A 25,107-nucleotide genomic window follows, 5' to 3' on the forward strand; every position below is an offset into this window, starting at 1 on the left:
AGCCTTTTATAACTAATTACTTATTCAGTAACTTCTCAGACTTTTCTCTTTATGCAAGTATAGAAATGTAACTATGTATGTAGTTATGTTTTTTTAATATTTATTTTTTAGTTGTAGTTAAACAGAGTATCTTTATTTATTTATTTATATGTAGTGCTGAGGATCAAACCCAGGGTCTTGCACATGCTAAGCAAGCGCTCTACCTCTGAGCCACAACCCCAGCCCCATGTAGTTATGTTTTTATGTGTTTTATCTAAAATGAATAGTTGGTAGAAACCTTCCTTTTTCACATACGGATAAATTATAGAAATCTTTCTCTCACAAAGAAAGGAGCTACTTCATTCTTTTTAGCTGCTGCAGAGAATTACATCAGGTGAATATGTCATAATTTTTTTTTAAAGAGAGAGAGAGATTTTTTTTAATATTTATTTTTTAGTTTTCGGCGGACACAACATCTTTGTTTGTATGTGGTGCTGAGGATCGAACCCGGGCCGCATGCATGCCAGGCGAGCGTGCTACTGCTCATGACAGCCCCAAATATGTCATGATTTTAACCAATCCATTTGATAGATGTGTAGGTTTCTTTTTGTATTTTTCTAGCACAGAGCTCCATGAGCATCACTGTGTATCATATTTGAATACCTATAGATTTTTCTGAGCATAGATTTAGAAAAGGAATTGCTAGCCCAGTGTGGTGGCACTCACTTGTAATCCCAGCAACTCCGGAGGCTGAGGCAGGAAGATTGCAAGTTTGAGAACAAGACTCAGCAACTTAACAAGGCCCTAAACAACTTAGCAAAACCCTGTCTCAAAAAATAAAAAGATCTGTGGATGTAGCTCAGTGGTTAGGCACCCCTGGGTTCAATCCCTGGTATAAAAAAAAAAGAAAGGAAGAAAAGGAATTGCTAGATCAGACATCTTTTAGGGGAAGAAAAAGGAAATGACTGTACCCTGCTGTTCCATACTGGTACCTTGCTCTAACCTGTGCTCTGATGCTAATGAGTACCAATTTGAAGATCACCCTAGGTGGGTGTGAGGCAAATAAGGAACAGTATATTGTTCAGAAAACCTAAAAAGTAAGTGGGTGTGTTCAAATGCTGGACAATGAGGACCTTTATGCATAACTGACATCTCCAAGACATCGCAGAAGCCAGAGAGCCAATGAGGGAGATTGTTGCCAGGCTACACAGAAGGCAAAGGGATGGGTGGACTGGCGGGGGTGTTGGGCTGTGTGTAAAGGACAATATAATAACAGTGATAATCCTTTACGTTTGTACAACACTTTACAGTTTACCCAGGACTTTCATGTCCTTTTTCTAATTGAAGTTGCACAATAGCCCTGTGCAAAAATTTAAGCTGCCAAAAATATACAATAGGATTTCTGTGGGTGGACATTATGGAATCTACAATAACAAAAATGTGGAAATAGTGTTAGCCCATACAGGACAAGATCACTGGCTGGACCAAAACATCATATAAGACCTAAGAGGGTGCAGACTAGGCAGCCTCATGGGGCTGCAGTGGTGGACTCTTTCCATCAGCCACATGCTCATTAGCATCTTTCCATGAATGTGGGATAGGTCACTTCCAAGTGGCTATGTGAGAGCCATCTGGAGACCCTGTTCTTACCCCCAGAGATTCTGACTCAGTGGTTTTGAAGTGGAGTCCAGAAATCATGCACTTGAATTCTGCTGTCATATATAACAAATTAGAACAAATAATAACAATTTTTAAAAGATATGAGTATTCTGCATAGCATGTTAACTAAGTATGTCATTTTTTTTTTAATGATTGAAAATTGCTAAGTGAGTAGATCCTAATGTTCTCACTGTTAGAAAAAATGTGTGTGAGATGATGGGTATATTAATTAACCTGATATAAACACTTAACAATATATACATAAATAAAAACATCAAATTGTACACCAAAATACACACAATGTACATTTCTTAAATACACCTTAATAAAGCTGATAAGAAAAAAAAAAAAGAAATCATGCACTTGAGCAAGCTCTCCCTGATGCTGATAGGCAGCCAGGTTTCCAAGCCACTGTTCTGGAGATTATCTTGGAGAACCGCAACTAGTGGAATTTACTCTATCCATCTATAGACAGATGAGACTACTTCACATCTAAGTCAGTGGACCTGGGTTGAGGAAAAGAAGACCAGCAGTCCAGTTTAGTGTACTGCAGGATATATTTGGGAGGCATATAAAATACACATGTACCTGAGTTGTGGCAAAGAAGGTTCTTCATGCAAATAAAATTTCTGAAGACTTTAAAATAATTTAAAATTTTACACCAAAGGCTATTTCAAGATATGGTGAATTGAGGTTGGAGGCATGTATTGCTTAGAGTTGAGTTCTGGCCTACAGAAGCTATTTTAGAGAGGACCAAACCCTGAACTTAAAGTCAGAGGACCCTGGGTAGGGGCCCTGCCAGATGACATCCCAGGGAGGGCCTTCCACACAGGATCTCATCTCTCAGCCTTGTTTTCCTCCTGAAAAAATGCACTTCTCTGTCACTGTGATAGCAGTGACCTTCTCCTTTGCCCACTATAGTTACCTCCATCCATCCTTCTCGAGTCACCTCCTAGTCTGAGCCAGCACTCAGCCTCTGACTTAATTTCTCCTCCTTTCTCAATCTTTTTTTTTAACATTCCCAGATTGCTCACAAAAGCCAAAAGGGTAAGCTTGTGTGTGTGTCTGTGTGATGTAACATATTTGGGAAGCACACATGGGTATATAAAATATACATATGTACCTGAGTTTCCTCATACTACTCAATTCAGGAAAATTTTGAACTCTTCATTGTTTCTTTTCTGTGATCTCTTTTTTCTTTCCTAGAAAATGGATTTATGAACTAGCCTTGCAACTAAGCACTTACAGGAACCCACAAAAATCTTCACCCACCTGTTCAGACTCATTCACAACCTTTCATGCCACAACATCTTTATTCCTCTTTAATGTTTTCCCTGCCCTTACCTTAACTCTGTGATCACCTTGGCTGTAAATATTGATGCTTGCCCTTGAAGCTGAAATGTAAAGTAAAAAAGTAGAGGAAATGGAAATAAGAAGGCACTGGTGCTCAACTATCATGGAGACTGAGATTTCAGACTTCTCCACATCTGTACTAAATGGATATTTAATCGGATGAATGCAAACATGATTGCAATCAGGGATTTGTCCTACCAAATGTCTGTAAATGCACCATGTTAAAAATGATAACCATCGAACCTCTTTCCCATTCCTTTGTAGTGAAAACATTGTTCAATCCAGCTCCTGCCATTGCTGACCTGGATCCGCAGTTCTACAGCCTCTCGGACGTGTTCTGCTGCAATGAAAGCGAGGTAAGGATGAACTGGGGTGGCCATTCTTTGAGAAACTGGAAGACTTGCATGTAAAGGGATAAAGCAGAGGCAGGATGAACTACATCGATTGGATCACACGTGTCTTAGACATAATGAACACAGATTTTTCAGTTTGCTGGGGTGTGAAGAAAAAGAAATCAGTAAGTTCTGGGGGTTGGGGGAATTCTTTGAGTCACCTCCTTAATGTGGTACTTATCAAATCCGTTAGTTAGTCCCCTTCCTGCCCTCACACTCTGGTGTTTTGTTTTCTTTTCTAATTATTTCATATTCTGTGAACTAATTAGCATTAGAGTTGCCAGGTTGAGCAAATAAAAATACAGATGCCCAGATAAATTTGAATTTCAGATAGTCAGTGAATAATATACCAAACATACTTTCACTATAAAATTATTGGTTGTTTATCTGAAATTCAGATTTAGCTGAGCTTCCTGTGTTTTATCTAATGACCCTAGTTAGTATACAACTCCTGGCGTGACTGCTGCCTTCTGTGGTGAGACCCCGTGACAGCACTGGTGGACAGACAAAGGTTCTTCATGATGCCGCAGCAAAGTCCTTGGGGGCCACTGCATGAGGGTGGAGGCCTCTGAGTCCATCTGAGGGTCATAATGTACACATCTGCACAAAATCTCTCCCAGTATGTTGATATGAGGGTATTGTCAGTATTTTTAGGAAGAAAATTCAGTATTTCTTTCTTTTTATAGGTTAGACAGCATTAGACCAGAGCTCTCTCCCATGATTGGGATGCAGGACCTGCAAACACATTGGCAAATGCGACATGCTCATAGAGAACATCATTAATGAACTGTAAGGTCATTTACCATTTAGTTCAAAGGCTGAATGAAAGTCTCTAGATTTCTTGACCTGCTTTTTTGATAATTTCATCTTTTAGAACATAGAGGACACAAAAAAGAAGACTGCTACATGGAAACTAATTTAACAAACCACAATAGGTTATGCAATATTTTCGAGCAACCAACATAGCGAGGCATTGGACTAAGAAAAAGGAATTGTGGGAGAGAGTGACCATTTCACAATAAAAGGTTACATTACCCTCAACTGCCAAACTGGCTCAGATTTCCCTGCTAGATACTTACACAGCACTCTAGGTATTCTTTAAACACTCATCACAGCCTAAATTTATTTATTCAGTCCTCCTATCTTCTCCATTAAATTATAAGTTCCATAAGGACAGGGCACCTGTCTTATTCACTTGTATCCCCGGTAGCCATCCCTATGTGTATATGTTATCAATTGCTGAGTAATAAATTACCCCCCAAATGAACTGGCTTATAACAATAATTATCGTCATTCATAGTTTCCATGTATCAGGAATTCAGACAGAACACAGTATGGTTTATCTCTGCTCCATAATGTTTGGGCCCTCTGTGGGAGACTCAAAGGCTGAGGGATGGAATTATCTGAAGTCTTTTTCATGCATATGCTTGACAGTTTGGTGCTGGCTGTTAGCTGGGGGCATGATAGGGCTGTGGGCCACTTATACATGGCCTTTCCTTGTGTCCTGGGATTCCTCACAATATGGTAGCTGTTTTCCCAGATCCCAGCATCGAGAAAGAGAGAGTGCAACAGACAGAAGTCATGTTGGCCTTTTACTTAGCATCATTCTGTCCCATTGTGTTGGTTGAAGAAGGAAGGTTCACCCTGGTACCCCATCTCTCAACAGAAGACTGCATTGTCATAGTGTAAAAAGTGCATGCACAACATTCGTATGGTTATCTTTGGAAAATAACATCTGCTACATTGTACCTTACAAAGTTGGCGCCTAGTAAATGCTTATTAAATGCATGAACACTGGTCTTTAAGAAAATTAGTTTCAAAAATTCTATCAAAAAAAAGAAAAACTTTAAAAGCTTTAATGTTCTTATAGATTGATTCAAATAATTCTCACTAATAATGTACATTCATGCCTAAAATATTGCCTCTGTTTCAAACCCAAATCATTGATATATAAGTATTTTTTTAAAAATGGGGCTAGAGTTGTGGCTCGGTGGTAGTGAACCTGCCTAGTATGTGTGAGGCACTGGGTTCAATCCTCAACATCACATTCAAAAATAAATAAATAAAGTTATTATGTCCATCTACAATAAAGATATTTTTTAAAAAAGGAAAGAGAAGAAACAATGAGCTGGGCACAGTGGGACACTTGTAATCCCAGCAACTCTGGAGACTGAGGCAGGAGGATTGCAAATTAGAGGCCAGCCTGGCCAACTTAGCAAGACCCTGTTTCAAAATAAATTAAAAAGGCTAGATATAGCTCAGTGGTAGAGTACTACTAGATTTAATCCCAGCACCACACACACAAAAACAATAAAAAGATAGAAGCTTCAAAATAAAATTAAATAAGTCTACAGATCAAATTATAACAGCCTCACAGAGCATTCACCCCTTGGTGTGCTGTACAGGAAGCCGGGAAACTGGGAGAGTGATGGGCATCTCACATCCTTAGGTAACCGGCACTAAAAGTGGACCACATGGGGAGACGAGTGGTGCCCACAGCCGGAAACCACGCGTGCTGGCCTGGCTGGCCTGTGAACAATAAGAGGTGGAAGAAGATGCTACCCCTTCCACAAGGCTACAATATTTAAGGCTCCCACCAGAGGAGGGACCGAGACACTGCCTCTGAGGAGGAGGGAAACCAACAATGACTTAAGAGTTTTCATTGTCAGTGTCCCAATCACTGCAGAGCAGGAACTCTTTATGACCAGTATATTACCTTGCTCTGGTTTTGAGATCCGTGGATGCCTGATAAATAGAACCCTAAAACCTCTGGAAAGGTAGAGATCGGCCAGGTGGGAGGTGAACTATGAAGACTCTCCTTCTGACAGCAAGGAGAGTGAGCCTGCGCACAAAGCAGCAGACACACCAGCAACCAGCAGAGTCGGCAGTCTGAAGAGGAAATTCAAATAATAAAACAATGCAAGGAAAGACTGTAAAGTAAACATGATTAACGTTTGTTGAAGAAGAAATTGTGAAAGAAAAACAGAATCAAAGCAATAATATGTAAATATGAGAAACAACTCATTAGACATCTTGAAAACAAAAGTGGTCACTGAAAAAAATTTTACATCATTCATGAAAAAATAAACATTAGGTGGGCTGGGGTTATGGCTCAGTGGTAGAGCACTTGCCTGGCACGTGTGAGGCACTGGGTTCGAACCTCAGCACCAAATAAAAACAAAGTATTGTGTCCATCTACAACTAAAAATTACTCAAATAAATAAGTAAATAAACAAACATTAGGACTGGGTTATGTAGCTCAGTCATAGGGTGCTTATCTAGTATATTTGAGGCCCTGGGTTCGAGATAGAAAATTCAGTTCACCAAGAAAGCAGGGCAGAAAGAAAGTATTTTAAATATTAAAGAAGAATATTAAAGAGAGATAGAGGTTTGAGGGGCCCCATTGCATCTAATTGGAGTAAAAGGAGAACTGTGGGAACTCAAGAAAAGCAATACTGGAGGAAAATCTGCAAGGTGCTTTCTAAAACTGAGAAAAGACACAAGTCCTCAGGTCAAAAGTGTATAAAAGTGCCATGGAGGGCTGGGGCTGTAGCTCAGTGGTAGGGCGCTAGCCTGGCATGTGTGAGGCAGTGGATTCGATCCTCAGCATCACAGAAAAATAAAAGTATTGTGTCCACCTACAACCAAAAAAATACATATTAAAAAAATGCCATGTAAAATAAACAAATCTGATTCTCTACTTAGGTACATTTTAATGGAACTGCATAAAACTGGGAATAAAAACAAAAATATTTTTAAATGATCAGAGAGAAAAATAAGATTAAATGTAAATGGCAAGAATAATCATATCACCAACACAAGAGAAAAAAAATTGTTGAACAATATTATGTGAGAGACATTTAATTTCTTTAAAGAAAACTGTCTTGGGCTGGGAATATAGCTTGATAGTAGACTGCTTGCTGGCATGTGTAAGGCCCTGGGTTCAATCCCTAATAATAATAATAATAATAATAATAATAATAATAATAATAATAATAATAATGTATCTGAATCAAATAAAATGTTAAAATTTGTTAAAATCTGTGATAGGTAAATGGATGCTGGTTGCATTATTTCCTATGTTAAAAGATTTTTTTCATTAAACAATAGTTTTTGGTTTTTTAAAAATATTTTTAGTTGTAGATGGACATAATGCCTTTATTTAGTTTATTTAGTTTTTTTAATGTGGTGCTGGGGATCAAACCCAGTGCCTCACTCATGCTAGGCAAATGCTCTACCACTGAACCACAACCCCAGCCCTAAACAGTAGTTTTTAAAAGGTTTCTAGAAGGCCAGGAGTAGAGGTGCCTGCCTATAACCCCAACTACTTGGGAGATAGACAGGAGGATCACAAGATGGATATGTGCCTGGGCAACTTAGCAACAGCCTCTCTCAAAACAAAAAATGAAAAGGAATAGGGATATAGCTCAAGGGTAGAGTATCCCTAGATTTAATTCCCAGTATTGCAAAAATAAAATTTAAATTAAAAAAAAGTTTTTAAAGACACAAGTTGATATTTCTGAAAAGAGACCATCCAACTCAATAGACGTAAGTGATTCCAGTAAGGAAGACCAATGCAAATTTTATTTTTTAAAAAAAAATAGTATCAGAAGCTGGGCACAGTGGCATACATCTATAATCCCAGCTACTCAGGAGGCTGAGGCAGGAGGATCACAAATTCAAGGCCAACTGGGAAACTTAGTGAGACCCTGTATCAAAATAAAACAAAAAGGGCTGGTCATGTAGCTCAGTGGTAGAGTACTTGCACGTAAACCCTGGTTTTGGGATGGGGTTGTGGCTCAACAGTAGCACTATCACCTAGCACATGCAAGGTGCTGGGTTCGATCCTCAACACCACATAAAAATAAATAAATAAATAAAATGAAGGTAATGTGGTGTCTGACTATAACTAAAAAAAAATTATTAAAAAAAAAAAAAGACCCAGGGTTTGGTCCCCAGTAGTGGGGAGAAAGAAAGACCTCAAAGAATAACCAACACAGACTAAAAAGGTCTACACAAAAGATGGTAAGAGGGGGGTCCATGGTCAAGTTGGTGAAGCATGCGCTAACCTGTGCTACTGGGAAAATGCAAACTCAGGATGAGCAGACACTTGTGGAATGATTTATAGATGACAAAAGCATTGATTTGGGCATGAGCAAACACAAAGAAGACAGATCCATTCTCCAGAAGAGGTAGTGTATGGTTAAATTGTAATAGCAAAAACAGAGAATTTATCTACTTTCTGAGTCAAAACGTACCATGTAATTCCTCTAGTGGTTTTTAACTACCTATCTCAGAACCAGAGAGATTCCTTGGAGATACTGGATAGTGACCCAGGGAAGGTCACAGAGTCAGTGAATGCCAGGGCTTCTGCCATCAGTGCCTCTCTTCTCTGCCTTCAGCGGCTCCAGTATAAACAACTGAGCAAAAAAAGTGAGTCGTCTGCAGCCAGGGAAGGCTAGTAACCAGTTAACTAGTAACTGAGAAAGCACCATGGCCCGGGAGACACCTGGAAGAATCATATCCTTAGATGCTAATATATATATATATATATATATATATATATATATATATATATATATGTACAGTTTCATCCTATATCATTGGCAATGACTCTTTTTTTTCTTTCTTTTTCCCATCTTTCCTTCTTCTATTTGTAGAATTCCTTTTGTTCTCTTTTTCTTAAAAATTATTCCATGAGCAGAAAAGCTGAAAGAGTAATAGAGTGAACACTCCACCTACACAGGTACTAACATTTTGCTGTTTGCTTCTCCCTCCCGAGGATATATTTGGGTTTTGTTTTTATTAAAAAGTAACTAAAAATAAGAATTGTGTTTTCATTGACAGTAAGTTCAGTATGCATCTCCTACAGGGAGCCACAATACCACTATCACGCTTAAAAAAATTCTCAATAATTCTATACTGTCATGTAATATCTGAGCCACATTCATATTTCCCTGATTATCCCAAGAATGTCTTTTAGCTAGTTTTGGTTGTCATTGTTATTGTTCTCTCTTGTTTATTTTCCTACGCTGGTATCCATCAAGGTTCCCATTGCATTTGTGTTAAGAAAAGCAAATCTGGAAGTGGATCTGAGTTACTCATTCTCAACACTGTTTCTTCTCCTTTGTGTGTTCCAGGCTGAGACTTTAACAGGCCTCACGGTGGACAACCCAGAGGAGGCTGGGAAGGCTGCAACGGTATTCCTGGCAAGGGGCTGCAAGGTCGTAATCATCACCTTGGGGGACAAAGGATGTGTGTTGCTGTCCCAGACAGAACCTGTCCCAAAGCACATTCCTACAGAAAAGGTCAAGGCTGTGGATACCACGGTAGGTCTTAAACTTTAAGAATCATTTTGGGCACTTGAAAATCTTGATTTATTTAATAACTAAGATATTATACCTGAATTTTTTGATAATGGGATATATGCTCAGGAAGTGATGTGGTAGAAGAGAAGAACAACCAAGCAGGAGAACTGTATCTTAACCCCTCTCTAACTCACTGTGGAACTTTATACAAGTAACTAAAAGTCTCTGTGCCTCAGTTTCCTTATCCATAAAATCAGAATATCAGTAAAATTATACCTGTATTGCCTATTTTCATTTATTCAATTAATAAATGTTTATTGAATATCTACCACATGCCAGTCATATGCTAGGTGCTCAGCATTAGTAAAGAACAGGTGAATTCTGTCCTGAAGCTTGGACTCTGGACAGTATACAAATAGCTGTATCTTATAAGTAAGTATAATCCTACATCATTGGCCATGACTGGATAGTGCCTGGAGGATGAGAAAGCAGGGCTGGAGACCCTCACCCCTACTTTAATCATAGGCCTTAGGTGTTCCAAAGACGGTCTGTGGAATCCACCCGGACATTTTTTGTGTAAGACACTGTGGAGGGACAAGTGTGCTGAGTGGAAAAGTCATGGCTACAAAGTAGGAATGAAACCAGTTAGAACAAAGATGTGTGGTTCCCCTATAGCTATAGAAATAAGAATTGTCTAGTATTAAAATTTAAAAGAGCTGACTTGGAAAAGTAAGTAAATTTAGGGAGAAGAAACTAGAGTGGAGGAAAAAGAAAAATGTTAGGGTTTTTATTTGTAAGGAAGTTATATGTGATAATTTATAAAATATGTTCTGAGTTGTTTTTATGCTGAGACACAACTTTAAAATGTGGATCATTTACCCCCCCCCCAAAAAAAAATCCTGGGGAATCAGATGATGTAATAGAAACAAATACATTTAGAAAAATATAAGTACAAGAAATTAATATGAAATTAATGTCCCAGTTGTCTCAAAACATGAGTTTGGGAGGTTGATACTCAGAAGTGGCTCAACCTCTCCTTACAATGTCTGTGTAAGTCATTACTCCTTTTGGTTGTAAGCAGCAGAAGCACAATCCAAATACAGGATTTTATTTGCACACACTGTTGGAAAGTTTGAAGACGCAGCAGGGTATGGAGACTTTTTCATGTGCTGTCCCTGTCAGTTCTGCTTTCTTTGTATGGCCCTTGAGCTCAGGCAGGTCCTCTCCCAATATGATCCATGGCAGCTCTATGCTGACATCATGTTCCACACCATGGTATCAAATACCCATCCCTGGTATCAAATAAAAATCAAAGAACTCTTATCCGAGGATGGGGAAGTAGATGCTGGTCAGACCAAAGCAATTCCTCCCTGCCACAATCATACGCAGCACTGCTTGGGCATGGGACTTTGTTAGGAAGTAACTAGACTTGGCAATATTCAAATTCAAATTAATAGTAATAATCCTCAGAGTAATTTCATGTGGAAAGTTTGGATTTCATAGATCTTGACTGATTTATAGCTTTGAGGATATTAAATGCAGCAATGAGCACTAAGAGGGTTTACAAATTATGATAATACTCTTTGTGCCCTTTCTTTTGGATTCTTAGCACAAGCAGTTACTTTTTAGGTTTCAGGGAATTGAATATATTTAAAGGATAAAGATCCAAAGTCCACATCTGCTTCAGGATAAATGCCCTTTGTTTTCTGTGGAAGCAACCTGATGTAGGGGCCCTAAGGCCCAGAAGACTGGTGTTCCAGCCCTGTTCCTTCTGAACTCTTGTTCTCATGCTTTGGCAAGTCCAGTCACTTCTCTGGGCCTGGAATGTCTCTCACCTCTAAAGTGAACCCATCTTGTAAATACTGTAACCCAGAAGGTCAGGGGGGGAAGAAGTAATGTCTAAGGTTTTTTTTTTTGTTGTTGTTGTTATTATTTTTTTCTGGCTCTAGGTCTTTGTTCTGGCTGGTTATCTTCATTCATTCCTTCAACAAATATTAATGAGCTTTGGCTACATGTTCCCCCCAAAAAGAAAGAAATAGAACATCCAATGTGTTTGAATATATAGAGAGTGATTTTTAGTCTTCTTGCAGAATTTGAAAATGAATTTGTAATTGGTATGTAGAAAATTGAGGAAATAGAAAACATGAGGCAGATTTTTCCTCCTAGGTCATCTGAAATCTAAGGGGGGGAAAGTATGATTAAGTAAAGTAGAATCTTTGTACATCACATGGCTATAAATGCATAATCATAACAATGTAAATGCCAATTACTGATTTAACCAAAAATGAAGATTATAATCATACTGCAAAGAAGGAAGGATAAAATGAGTATGTGTTTTTGTGCACATAAAATAAATGCTCATCTTTTATAGTTGGAGGTCAAGAGATAGTATCTAAAATGGATTTTAAAATAACAGTGGAAGCATAATACAAGAAATATAAGATAAATACCAGAAGAAACCACTGAAAGAATTTTAAGTATGTGCCTTGTGGAAATGGAAATGGAGAGGAATGGAGCATCTATACTTGAGCCTTATCTTTTTAAACTATGTATAGGGGTGGCTTTGATTTTAAAACAAAAAAAAATAACACACAGTGTGGCCACTTCACACTCACTAGGAAAGCCAAAGTCAAAAACAGACAGTAACAAATGTTATGTAAGATTTGGAGAAATTCCATTTATATGAACTCTTATACAGTAGTGGTAGAAGTGTAAGATAATACAATCACTTTGGAAAACAGCCCAGAAGTACCTGGAAAAGTAAAATATAGAGAATTATATGACCCAGCAGTTCTACTTCTTAGATATATACCCAAGAGAAATGAAAACATGTATTCACATAAAGACTTGTACACAAATATTCATAGTAGCATTATTCCAAATTAGAAACAATCCAGTGTTCATCCATACATGAATGGATAAACAAATTGTGATATAGCTATACAATGGAATATTACTGACAATTAAAAGGAATACCTAACACGTGTTGTGAAAAAAATAAACTTCCAAAGCATAATGCTAAGTGAAATCTGACACAAAGGTCACATATTATATGATTCCACTTATATGAAATTCCCCAAATAGGTAAAGCCCAGAGATGGGTGGTTTCTGGGCTAGAGGAGGGAATGGGGATACTGTTTAATGGGTAAGGGGGTTTACTCCGGAGTGATGGGAAGATTTTAAAACATATAGAAGTTGTACCACATTGTGAATGTGCCAGATGCCACTGTCTAAGTGGCTAAATTATTAGATAATAAGTTATTATCTTTAAAGGGATAAAGTACTAATTCATGCTATGGCATGGATGAATCTTGAAAACCTCACGATAAGTGGGGAAAACAGGCGTAAGAGGCCACATTCAGTATGATTCCATTTATATGAACTATCCAGAATAGGCAAATCCATAGAAAGAGAAAGTAAACTGAAGCTGGAGAGGTTGGGGGAGTGACTTATTAATGGGTAAGGGTTCCTTTCTGTGGTGATAAAAAATGCTCTGCAATTACTGTGATGGTTGAACAGTTCTCGTGGCATGCTAAAAACTCTCAAGTATACATGTTTAGAGAGAATGTTTTATGATATATGAATGATGTCTCAATTTAGAAAAAAATAAAGTCAAGTAATAATAAACAACCAGAAAGCTCCAGGCGCTCCGTTAATGAAAATATTCTCCTGATAGAGGGTCTTCCTCTCTTCCTGTGAATTGCTCTGCAGAACCTGCCAAATGGGCTCCCAGCTTCCTCCCCAGTGGAGCAGAGGTGACACTGACAGGAAACCCACGTGGTCACTTCCTGGCACTAGAATCTCCCTCATCTTTTTCTGTGCTCTCCTGTCCCCCTGTCCAGCACTCTCCCTACTGCAGCTCCCGAAGGCTGCACACAGCTGTGTGCCTGCCCAAGAACTTCATTAGGAGGCGCTGCAGTGGGTGGTGCACTCCCAGGGGGAGGGGTTTCCTTCCCAACAAATGGGCTCCTTCACTTTGCAGTCAGGAGAATATCACTTGCTGCAGTCAGTTTGTGACCTTCTCGCTTGTCTCCTCCTCCTCATCCCTTCTGAAGACGTCAGGGATGACACGGATGGAGAGAACATCATTAGTTTGTTGGCACATTGTCCACTCGAGACAGCCTGCCCCAGAAGAAGCTGTTCCCCATTTTACGTCAGCGCTGCTGCAGGCTGCTATATTCAGTTTTGCTTCACTGTTAATAGTTGAATATATCACTTCTATTTTTACATCTGTTTTTGCCGTTGTGCTACAGTGAGATGATGGCAGAAGCTGCAGATGTCCTCAGCTCATTTTGGAAGACATGACAGATGTATCTCCTTTCCCATTTCTATATGTTATCTGGATCTTAGCCTCAAAGTGACAGGGTGTTCATGTCCTCACTCTGTTCTTTCTAACCTAAAGGCTTTACTTTTTGTATTTGGAATTATACTGGATGTACATTCTGTATGCATTACCATACAGACTTAGGCATGGTAATAATATTTTAGGATTATCATGGTAGTGTAATATAGTATTAGTTATATTACCCTATAAGCTCTGTAAAATTCATGATATATAAATTGCTTTTCTACATGTAAATGGCTAAGTCCTAGGATCTACAATAACACTGTCCTTTCAAGAATTCGACCCATATACTAAATCTGCCTTCTCAAGTGTTGCTTGCTTTATAGTAATGCACCATAATTCAGGATATATAAATAAGCTGAAAGTAAACAAAAGCTAGGAGCTTTGGGGATTCATCTTCCCTATTTATTTACCTGTCTTTCTATCCATTACATTTGAGTCCTGTAGTATTCAGAATTGCTGGTGAGGCTCTAAGAACATCAGCTGAGCTGCCTGGTTGCCTCCGAGGACTAGTCAGGGTTGAGAATTTGCTCTAGAGATTCCACCAGTAGGAAGTGGAGACAGTTTCTGTTGAAGTTGTGGGAAAGCACTTTATGAGATGATCACAGGTTGGCAGGTTACCTACAGATTTCCAAGTTGGTTCCTTTTTGGTGTATTCCCTGGGGTCTGGCCTTTGGCCATCTAGGCTGCTCTTAAGGGTAGATTCCCAAGGATGCACCTCTTAGTAACAATTAGTAATAATTTAGTCTGTGAAAGCCCAACATCTGAGGGGTCACTATTCCCATCATTTTTTTTTTCCAGTACTGGGGGTTGAGCCTAGTACTGGGCTTCATACATGCTATGCAAGGGCTCAACCACTCAGCTACAGTACCAGGCCTTGTTTCATTTTTATTTTAAGACAGGGCCTCACTAAGTTTCCCAGGCCACCTTGAATTTGTGATCCTCCTCCCTCAGCTTCTCAAATTGCTGGGATCACATGTGCCAACATGCCTGGCTCATTATTCCCATCTCAGTGTAACCTTTCTCCTACCCTGCACCCGTGCCACTAGTGCTAGTGGAAGGTCAAACTGGCATTGCCTCATGTAATAAGAACTGATAACCTTAAGTGATCTTAGGAGGTGTTTCCCAACCCAGGCAATTTGGGGCATTCCTGTCTGCTGGGAGGACTATTTAATTCTGTATTAAATAGTATTTAACTCTGAGTTCTCACATGGGCACTGTGTCTCCCCAGCAGACCACATTTCCTCCCTCTTACTTCCTTCTTTCTGATCAGCATGCACTTTCTTTGCATTTGTTAATAATTAATAGGGTTTTGAGGGCTGCTGGTGACTCAGAAGCCATTTTGTCTTTGTATAGAGCCTGTGCACATTTTTGTCCAGAAACTTGGCAAGATGTTTGGGTGTCCCTCACTGTTGATCACTGATACTTGGGAGGGAGAATAAAATGACATGGGTAAACAATGATAGAATCTTGGATGTGAATAGGAAACTACAAGTAGTAAGGCTAATTTTTAGCTGCCATATCAATTTTTTGTCAAAGAAGTAACTATTGTTACATTAGAATACTTACTCCATCGATACCACCTCACTCAAAGTTTCTTAATAAATCTGCATTTACAATTGTCATGAAAACCTTCACCATTTCCTTTACCACACTAATTGCTTTGTTGAAATTTTTTTTGCTTGTGCAATTAATGTATTCTTGTGTTCAAGGGAAGAAAAAGGGATAAAGAGGAAAGTCGTATATGAATCCATTTCTGTTTACTATCCTAGATCTGGAGCCCCAGGTTTCTGTGCTACACAGGAGCTGAAAAAAGCTATAGGGGGGAACACTAAGCAGGAAAGCCAGGAAATGGAACCATTGACATTAAGGGGTGTGGCCATTGATTTTTCTGAAGAGAAATGGAAATGCCTGGACCCTTCTCATCAGACTTTATATGGAGATGTGATGTTAGAGCTATAGAAACCTAGTCTTTATTGGTATGGCTTCTAATCAAAACTAAGAAATTTCAGAAAGGCAAGAAATAAAATATTTTTTGCAAAACTTGATAAAGAGAAGGTATGGAAACCAAGACAGTTATTACTTGGTTTTAAACAAGGAATATAAATTGAAAGAGAGGGAACTTTAGGAAATTTATCTTAATGAAGAAAAAAACATGAAAATTATTTATAGAGAAAATTATGGAATCATCAGGTTATATTATTACAAATTTCTCAGAAGACTCACTGCTTAACTTATGCAAGTCACTTTTTGTTTGGTTAAAACTTTTAATTGCATTATCGTAATTGTAAAATGTTTACTACTCAGTATTTGTGTAAAACCACTTACAACACAGAATTTTTCAAATGCAAAAAACATGTATCAAACTACATATACATGTGATTTTACAGGGCATTATGAAACCGAATCTTAGATAGAAACACCTTCAGGAAAATAAAGATTCAACCAATTTGCTCATCTTTAGAAATATGATTAGAATAGAAATAGGCATTTTAATAAAAGAAATCAAAACAGTAATAAAGTGCTTATTAATCAAAAAAAAAGAGGAAAGTCATATAATCAGGTCCTATCTCTTAGATGTAATCATTGTTAACCTTTTGGTTTAAATCCTTCCTTTTTTTTTTCTATGCACTCCCACTTGTCATTTAATGTCTACTAACAACAGATTTGGATATTTACAACATTAAGGGATTATTGTGTATTATTACAAAAAGCTGTTACAACTCAAAAAAAATCAAATATTTCTCTAGAATAATATAAATAGTCAATTCACAGAAAAATCAATATAAAATTGTAAAGAAATGAGGCCAGCTGAACTATTAAAAATCAGGAATATACAAATTAAAATAACAGTGAGATCCACTTTAATGCCCAAAAGGTTGGCAAAAATTAAAGGCTGAACCAGCACTGAATCAGTAGCTGAACCAGTAATTTCAGTGACTCAGGAGGCTGAGGCAGGAGGATCATAAGTTTAAGACCCACCTGAGTAATTAAGCAAAACCCTATCTCAAAATCAAAAATAAAAAGAACTAGGGATGAAGCTCAGTGGTAAAGTGCCTCTAGGTTCAATCTAGTACAAAAAATAAACAAGAAAATAAAAATTTAAAAGTCAAAGATTGATAATGTCAAATTGCAAATAGATCAAAAACACATACTCTCATATCATATATTCTAATGCAAATATAAGTCCAGAAAGCAGTTTGTTTCCAGAAAGCAATTTGAGAATATAATTTTTTAAAATATATTTTCCCTTTGACCTAGTAAATTCCCTTTTAAGAGATCATACAGATATGTTCACATATACAAATATTTGCTTAAGAATGTTGGTTTCAACTTTGTAATAAAGGAGAAACTGAGAAGACAGGTCTACATTATCATCAGTGTGAGAAGGTTAAATATTCATAGTATGGTGCCATTTATTTAAAAGCAACTCTCCAGATATCTAAAAGTAAATGCATATTTTAAAATCTAGAACAAACCTCACTGAACTGTTTTGATCATTATTCATGGGAAGGGGAATAATTTGGTGGGAAGAAAAGATAAAGGAGGACTTCTGCTTTCTATGAGTTTTTCTATAAGCCCGTATTTCTCATGTATTACTTTGTAACTTGGAGTAAATATGACTTTGGGACACAGCCAAACAAGATGGGTGAGATCATTTCTCCAAGTGTGTGCGGAGCATTATCTTCACAAAGGAGCTAGTTACTGGTCACAGTTTATTCCTGGTCTCACAAGGAACCTCTCAAGCATTCTAAAACCTCTCTGACTGGACTGAGTAGCCCTTTGACTTAGGACAACTTACAATGGAAAGACTCCTGATACCAAAAAAACTGATCTGCATTACCTTCATCCTCAGGACCCTGGAGGCTTCTTAAATCTGGATATTTCACTACATACTTGACAGGTTTTTTTTCCCCTTAATCTTTCTAAAGAAAGACGTTTCCTCAAAAATATGTTACTATATACAGTTCCCCTTGGAAATATCAGAATAAATGTCAGAGCTTCACTGTTTCTGTTCATCATTCAGATGTATGACTGATCTTCACAGAAACTTTCCTCATGTTCAAATTTTCCTTCTGAATGAATCTACTTATATACCTCAGTTTAACTCTTCAACTCGCATTCTCACAATTAATAATATATTGAACCATCTGAACTTTGGCTTTTGCCACACCTCTTGGATTTGATTAATGGGTAACCAGGAGGAGTTGATAAGGGGACCAGCCCAGAGATGATGCCTCATTTTTAAGTACTTAAATTTTAGGTACTTTTTTTTTTTTTTTGGTATCAGGAATTAAACCCAGGGTCACTTTATCACTGAGCCATATCCCAGTCCTTTTTAATATTTTATTTAGAGTCAGGGTGTCTAAGTTGCTTAGGGCCTTGCTAAATTGCTGAGGCTGACTTTGATCCGGTGCTCCTCCTGCCTCAGCCTCCCAAGCAGCTGGGATGACAGGTGTGCGCCACCATGCCCAGCATTTGGTACCTCACGTTTAGGCACCTAATAGTACATCTGCTTCACCTTTCAGCTCCCACCTATTTGAAACAGTCCTGAGTGGAATGGCTGTGGAGGGAGAGAGAACACAAGACACAATGCTATAGACTAAATTGTGCCCCCACCAAAATCCACTTGTTGAAGTCCTGTCTCCAGTGTGACTGTATGCAGAAATAGGGGCTAGACACAGGTAATTAAGGTTGAATTTGGTCATAGGGTGGCGTCCTGGTCCAATAAACACATGTGAAAAATAAACAGTTAAGTCATGTGAGCACAGAGCAAGATAGTGACCACCTGCAATCCAAGACAAGAGGCCTCAGAATGAGCACTCTGATCTTGGACTTACCAGCCTCCAGGGCTGTGAGGAAAAAAGGTACTGTCGTTTAAGCCACTTAAAAGTAGCATTTTGTTTTGGCAGCTATAGCAGACTAATGCACACATAGAAGCAAGTAAACCCATTTGGAAGTGACTAATGTGAATGCTGGAAAATCACCTATCCTGTAAGGAGAAAACAATCAGAGGGACACCAACAGGATCAGCCTAGTCACCTTTTTAGTGAAATGTCTCAAGGGTTTGAAATGGTTCAGCTGTAATCATCAGCCCTGTGGATAAGGACAGATGGTGTCCTGAGTGCTAATCCTGACTTAGACATTAACCAGCCAGGTTGCTTTGGGCAAATGACTTTTTATGTTTGGGGTTCATGTTTACATCCAAACATGACTTCTCTGGAGTGGGTGACCTCTAAAATTCCTTCATCCTTGGAACACAAGGACTCTTTGGGCTGATAATAAAAGCTGGGTACTACTTGCCAGGCATTAGGCTGGACTCTCAGGCATTTCCTCCCATTCTCAGAACAACCCTGCAAGATGGGTTCTTGCCTGTTTTAGAGAGGAAGAAACTGACTCCTGGTTATATGACCTGCCTGGGGACATACAATTGGTGAGTGGCAGAGCCAGGGTTGATTTTAGGTCTACCTGTCTGTCTGACTGACTCCAACTGCCATGTACTTTCTACCTCACTGCTCTGCTTCTTGATTTGGTGACAGTCTGCCTAGCCTTCACTCTCTCTCTGATTTGACATTCCAGCACTGACTTTCTTGTCACTTGTCATGATACAGGCTTCTATAATTGCTCCTTTTTCTCTAGATCTTCAGAAGCTGCCAGATCTTGAAAAGGCCTTGCTTACTTTATACGGTACCCTGTGAACTCACTTAAATAATCCACGCATACCCTGAGAACAGTGCCTGGCTCACGTAAGCACTCAGTAAATGTTAGCTCATCAGTGTGTCTTGCGATATCCCATTATTTATTTTATGTGGACCATTTGGGGTTACTAGATAACTTGTACCAGGAACTTGCTCCACCTGCTGTCTGGCAGAATGGACATTACCTGAGCCAGAGAGCACTCAGGTCCCACCACCATTCCACTCCAGCCTCTCTCTCCACAGGGCAAGGGCTGGAATACCTGGGAGTGGTGTGGCAGGATTGTGCCCATTCCAGAGAGCAAAGACTCTGGCACAATTCACATCCATTTGTTTTCTTTCTTTTTTTTTTTTTTTTAATTAGGTACATCAATGGATGACAGGACTCATTTGTTTTGTTAAATATTAATTTTTTTAGTGGTAGTAGGATACAACCTTTATTTTATTTATTTATTTTTCTGTGGTGCTGAGGATCAAACCTAGGACCTCACAAGTGCTTGGCAAGCAATCTACTGCTGAGCCACAACCCCAGCCCAGAACTCATTTGTTTCATTTATGTATTTTTAATTGTTCGTGGTGCTGGGGGTCAAACCCAGGGCTTTAAGCATGCTAGGAAAGCCCTCTACCCGTGAGCTACATCCCCAGCCCCTCCATTCATTCTTGTCACTGGATGAGAGAGAGAGAGACACTACTTTGAAAGACGATAATCAAATAACCTTTTCACTACACTTCTTTAATTAGGAACCTGAACTGCTAACTATAAAGCCTAGTGACAATGTGATTCCTCTTAATTTTAACATTTCCAAACTAGCTTTCTAATTGGGGGGGGGGGGGATACTCACACTGCCCTGTCTAGCGAATTCTTACCCATCCTCAAAGCCTAGCCTGGAGAGTCTTTTTGGGAAATTCAGTGCTGAAAACAATGCTTAGTCTACAATAATGGCTCTCTGTAAATAAAGAAAAAGTTTTATTTCCTTCTGGGAAAATAACTAGTCTGAGCACAAGAGTCACTTCTCAGTTTTCTCAGAGGATTAGAATCTTCAGGGCTGTTTACATTCCTCACATTCCACATTTAAGATGCCTAGAGAAAGAAGAATCTGAGGTACAAACGCTCTTTTTAAGTGATTTGAAAATGAAGTAACTCTCCCCCATTTTCCATTTGAAAACATATCATCAGATTGTTTTACCTGCAGTTTTATAAAGGCCAGGCCAAAAGAAGAAGAAGAAGTTAGAGAAGATGAATGACACCTCTGAACTTGGCATCAGAGAACAAAGAAAACTCAACTAAGGTTCTGGAATAGCCCTCCCAGCCCTGGGAATAATATCATAAAACTCTGTGCAAACTCTGTACACACTGGCTGCCAGAAAAGATGAAGAAGGCAAAGAGAAGTTCACTGACTGTAAAGAAAGGGTGGAGGACAAGGTAATTGCTAAGGAGACGATAGACAAGGCACAAGACATCTGCCATGCCCAGGGGGCCGTACTGGCTCTATTACATTACTTCCACATCAGCACATCACCTCATTTATTAGCTAATCAGGCAGAATTCAATATTTGAAATTATCTTTCTTAATCCTGCATGTGATCCTTTGAAAACCCAGGGCTCTAAAAATCTAATTGTAATTGCTTACCAGAAATGTCATCTTCACTTGGAAGAATTGAACCAAGGCCAAATGTGAGGCTGTTTTTTTCTGTTTTCCCAAAGTACTGTCCCCCAGGACTGGATATGCATTTACAGGTCCCCAGTACCCCACATTCTAGGACTCCCTGAAGAGATGTGGGCACTAGTCCTACTTTCAGACTCAGATATGACATAAGACTAAAGGTAGCGTGTGGCCATGGAGAAGGGGACATGGAAGTGAAGGAACAATAATTTAAGCCTTAGCAAAAGTCAAGAGAGAAATGTCTGAATCTAGATAAGAGTTGGGCCTGGGCAGGAAGTAGTCCCTCTGCCCAACAGGAAGGGAAGGCATGATACGGCAGAGCTTGCTTGCTCATCCATGATCAGGCTTTTTATCTTTGTACCCTACACCTCAGCCCCACTTCTCAGTGTGACAGCGTGGGGGTGAGCCCGTGGTCAGCTCCTTGCCTGTTTTCCTAGGCTGCTCAAGTGGTCTTCCCGAGACAGACCTGCAGGACTCTGCTGTAGGTCTTCCAAGTGCCTTCCACAGAGTGGGTGTCTCCTGGGGAAACCTGAAACTATGAGGAGATGAGAAAATTACCTGGAATCCAACTGTCCCCTTGGCCCCAGTGCCCATCACTGCTGGAAGTAGGCAAGGGAATGGAAGAATGGTATGCGGCTCACAACCTGCTGGACATTAGCCTGCCCTTTGTATGAACCTAGGGGTGCAGGTTGTAGGCTGGTGACATGCACTTTGTGTGTTACCTGTCCTGATGACATGTGCTGTGTCTGAATGAACTATTAGCGGCACAAATACCTTGTGTGTGTGTTTGTGGTGGTTTTTGTGTGTTCAGAATACAGTAGAATAGAGTTAAAAGTTTAAATCTTTAAAGCGAGTCCCTCTTGCTTTCCTCGTCCTACTTCTATTCCTTTCAAAATATATAAAGAAAAGTGCTTTATACAATGGTCCACCCCTGAAAAAGGTATTTGATTTGGGGATAGAAGGAATCCAGAGTATATCTTCCCTGAGAGATTCTCTAAAAATTAAAATCTTTATATTCCTTTCTTCTCTTGGTCAAAACAAACCAAAACTGGAAAAAGAAAGACTATGTTTATAACTACTAAATAACTTTCCTGTTCGTAGTTAGAAAAATCCTCCTCCTCTATTTAGCCTTCTCTATATTAACTTTTAGTGTTAGAATATAGAAATCTAATCGTTAGACCACATTATAAGTGACTATAATTTGCTTCAAGTACATATATTGACTGCTTGCCTCACTAGTCCCAAAGAACCAGCTTCAATAGGAACCTTGACTGTAGCATCTCACTCTGCTTGAAACCCACCTCTGTCTGTCCATGAGCATAAAAACCCAAGCCTTAAGATTATAAAGACCACAACCCCCCCCCAGGACAGCCATAGTTCATGCACTTAGCTTTCTGCCTCTTGTTTTTGGATTCTGGAAAAATCCTCTAGTTAGGCATAGTTACAGTGAAGAGGTTTCTGTTTCATCCTGGGCATCTGGAGGGTTTTCAGGTCTCTAGGCCACAGTGTTGCTTGAAAGAGGAGGTTAAGTGGGGTTTCATCGCATCCAGTGACCACAGTCAGGATCCTTGGGCTGCCTGTCAACTTATTCTCAGAGCATTCTAGGAGTTCCAGGATTTATTTAACAAAACGTGCCTCTAGAGCTGGAAACAGTTCTTTAAGAAATGGAAACTTCCTAAGGTTGTGGCTTAGCAGTAGAGTGTTTGCCTAGCACATGAAGGGGCCCTGGGTTTGATCCTCAGCACCACATAGAAATAAATAAACAAAACAAAGGTATTTGTCCATCTATAACTAAATATATATAATATTTAAAAAAAGAAGTGTGTCACATTAGATTGGGTAGAGAGATGTAATGGGAAGGGAGGGGAGGGGAAGGGAGGATAGGAAAGGCAACAGAATAAAATAGACATTATTATTTCTGTATGTATATAGGTGAGTGTATGACCAATGTGATTTCTGCAACTTATACAATCAGAAAAATGAGAAATTATACCCCATTTGATTCAAATGTATGAATTGTAAAGATCATTATATTGTCATGTATAACTAATAAAAAATTCATCAAACAAATTAAAAAATAAAATTAAATTAAAAAGAAATGGAAACTTCCTCAAGATACTGAGGTAGGAAGATTGCAAGTTAAGACCAGCTTAGGCAATTTAGCAAGACTCTGTCTTAAAATAAGGGCTGGGCCTGTAGCTCAGTGGTAGAGCACTTGCCTGATATGTGCCAGGCACTGGGTTCAATTCCCAGTAATGTAAACAGAGAGAAAAGAATAAAAGAAAAGGAAAAGGGTTGGTGGGGGGGTATGAAATGAGAAGTTCCTCTACAGGAAAGTATGGCAAAATAGGGTGATGAGCTCCTACTATGAACCCATTTATTCAGCGCACTTTGAAGTTTCTGCACGCCACACGTGGGACACAGGCTGGTGTAACAGGTGTAGTAAGATAGCCCCTGGCCACAGAGAGCTTGGAACCTAGAAGAGTATGCAGCCCACAAGGTCAGAATGAGAAGTGCAGAGGCAGGGATGCCCCTGGGTGCTGTGGGAGCCCAGGGAACCTGCTTGAGAGGGGAAAGGAAAGGGTAGGCAGAGGGATATGCCAGAGGCAGCTTGGTAGGGGGTAGCCGGGAAGAGTGGTAGCAGCTCATCACACACCTGGAAGGAAGGAGGAGCTCTATCTGGAATGAGTTCAGAGTACAAGAAAAAAATGCAGGAGCTGTGGTGGTTGTGGCTGAGTGGTAGCGCACTTGACTCGCATGTGTGACTCACTGGGTTTGAGTGTCAGCACTGCATATAAATAAATGAATAAAGTAAAGGTCCACCAACCACTAAAAAAAAATTTTTTTTTAATGCAGAAGGGTGAGGTGGAGAGAGGACAGGGATGGGTTGTGAAGCCTTCACTCCACACATCCTCCATATTAGGGGTTAATGCTTTCTTCTAAGGGCAGGGGGAACCTTTGAAGATTTTAAGCAGGGGATATATTGGGTCCTACTTAAACTTCATAGAAAGATTAATGTGGCTGTAATATAAAGAAGAAATTGGAAATTATGAGACTGGAGGCAGAGAAAACAGGCCAGAGGCTGCAGTATTGATCTGGGTAGGAAATGATGGCAGCCTAGACTGGAGAAGTGGCAAGGGGCATGTTGAGCAGAGGGTATGAGAGCTCTTAAAAATTTAGAAGATGCAACAGTAGTTCATTTCCTTAAAAAAAAAAAAAGTGGGAGGAGGGAGACTAAGTTAGGTGGTCATTTCATGTTTAAAATAAACATTCTGGGGGCTGGGATGGGGCCCAGAGGTAGAGCGCTTGCCTTGCATGTGTGAGGCCCTGGGTTCCATCCTCAGCACCACATAAAAATAAATAAATAAAATAAACGTATTGTGTTATGTACAACTAAAAAAAATTTAAAAAAAAAACAAACAAATATTCTGGCAGTCTCAGTGTTTTTCCTCATGTTTTTGTTTTTTTTGGGGGGGGGGCTGAGGGGAGGAAGCAGGTACCAGGGATTGAAGTCAGGGACACTCAAATACTAAGTCACATCTCCAGCCCTATTTTGTATTTTACTTAGAGACAGGGTCTCACTGAGTTGCCTAGCAGCCTCGCTTTTGCTGAGGCTGGCTTTGAACTCCTGATCCTCCTGTCTCAGCCTCCTGAACCACTGTTTCCATTGTGAGTATCATCAGTGGTTGCAGGTAGCATAGGGAGATACCC

At 39.4% G+C, this 25,107-nt stretch overlaps 1 protein-coding gene across 2 annotated transcripts in view; it reads left to right on the top strand.

Annotated features, from left to right (window-relative positions):
- Positions 1-25,107, top strand: part of Rbks (ribokinase) — an 84,953-nt gene that overhangs the window by 43,426 nt on the left and 16,420 nt on the right. For both annotated transcript variants that reach the window (XR_013429141.1, XM_005322501.4), the window contains exons 6-7: positions 3,256-3,347; positions 9,524-9,712. Coding sequence is in view for 1 of the 2 variants with exons in the window: in XM_005322501.4 (XP_005322558.1) it covers positions 3,256-3,347; positions 9,524-9,712 (281 nt within the window). In the remaining variant the exon portion in view is untranslated. The remainder of the gene's footprint in view (positions 1-3,255; positions 3,348-9,523; positions 9,713-25,107) is intronic.

The sequence above is a fragment of the Ictidomys tridecemlineatus genome, chromosome 12, assembly GCF_052094955.1.
Source record: "Ictidomys tridecemlineatus isolate mIctTri1 chromosome 12, mIctTri1.hap1, whole genome shotgun sequence".
Taxonomy (NCBI): Eukaryota; Metazoa; Chordata; class Mammalia; order Rodentia; family Sciuridae; genus Ictidomys; species Ictidomys tridecemlineatus.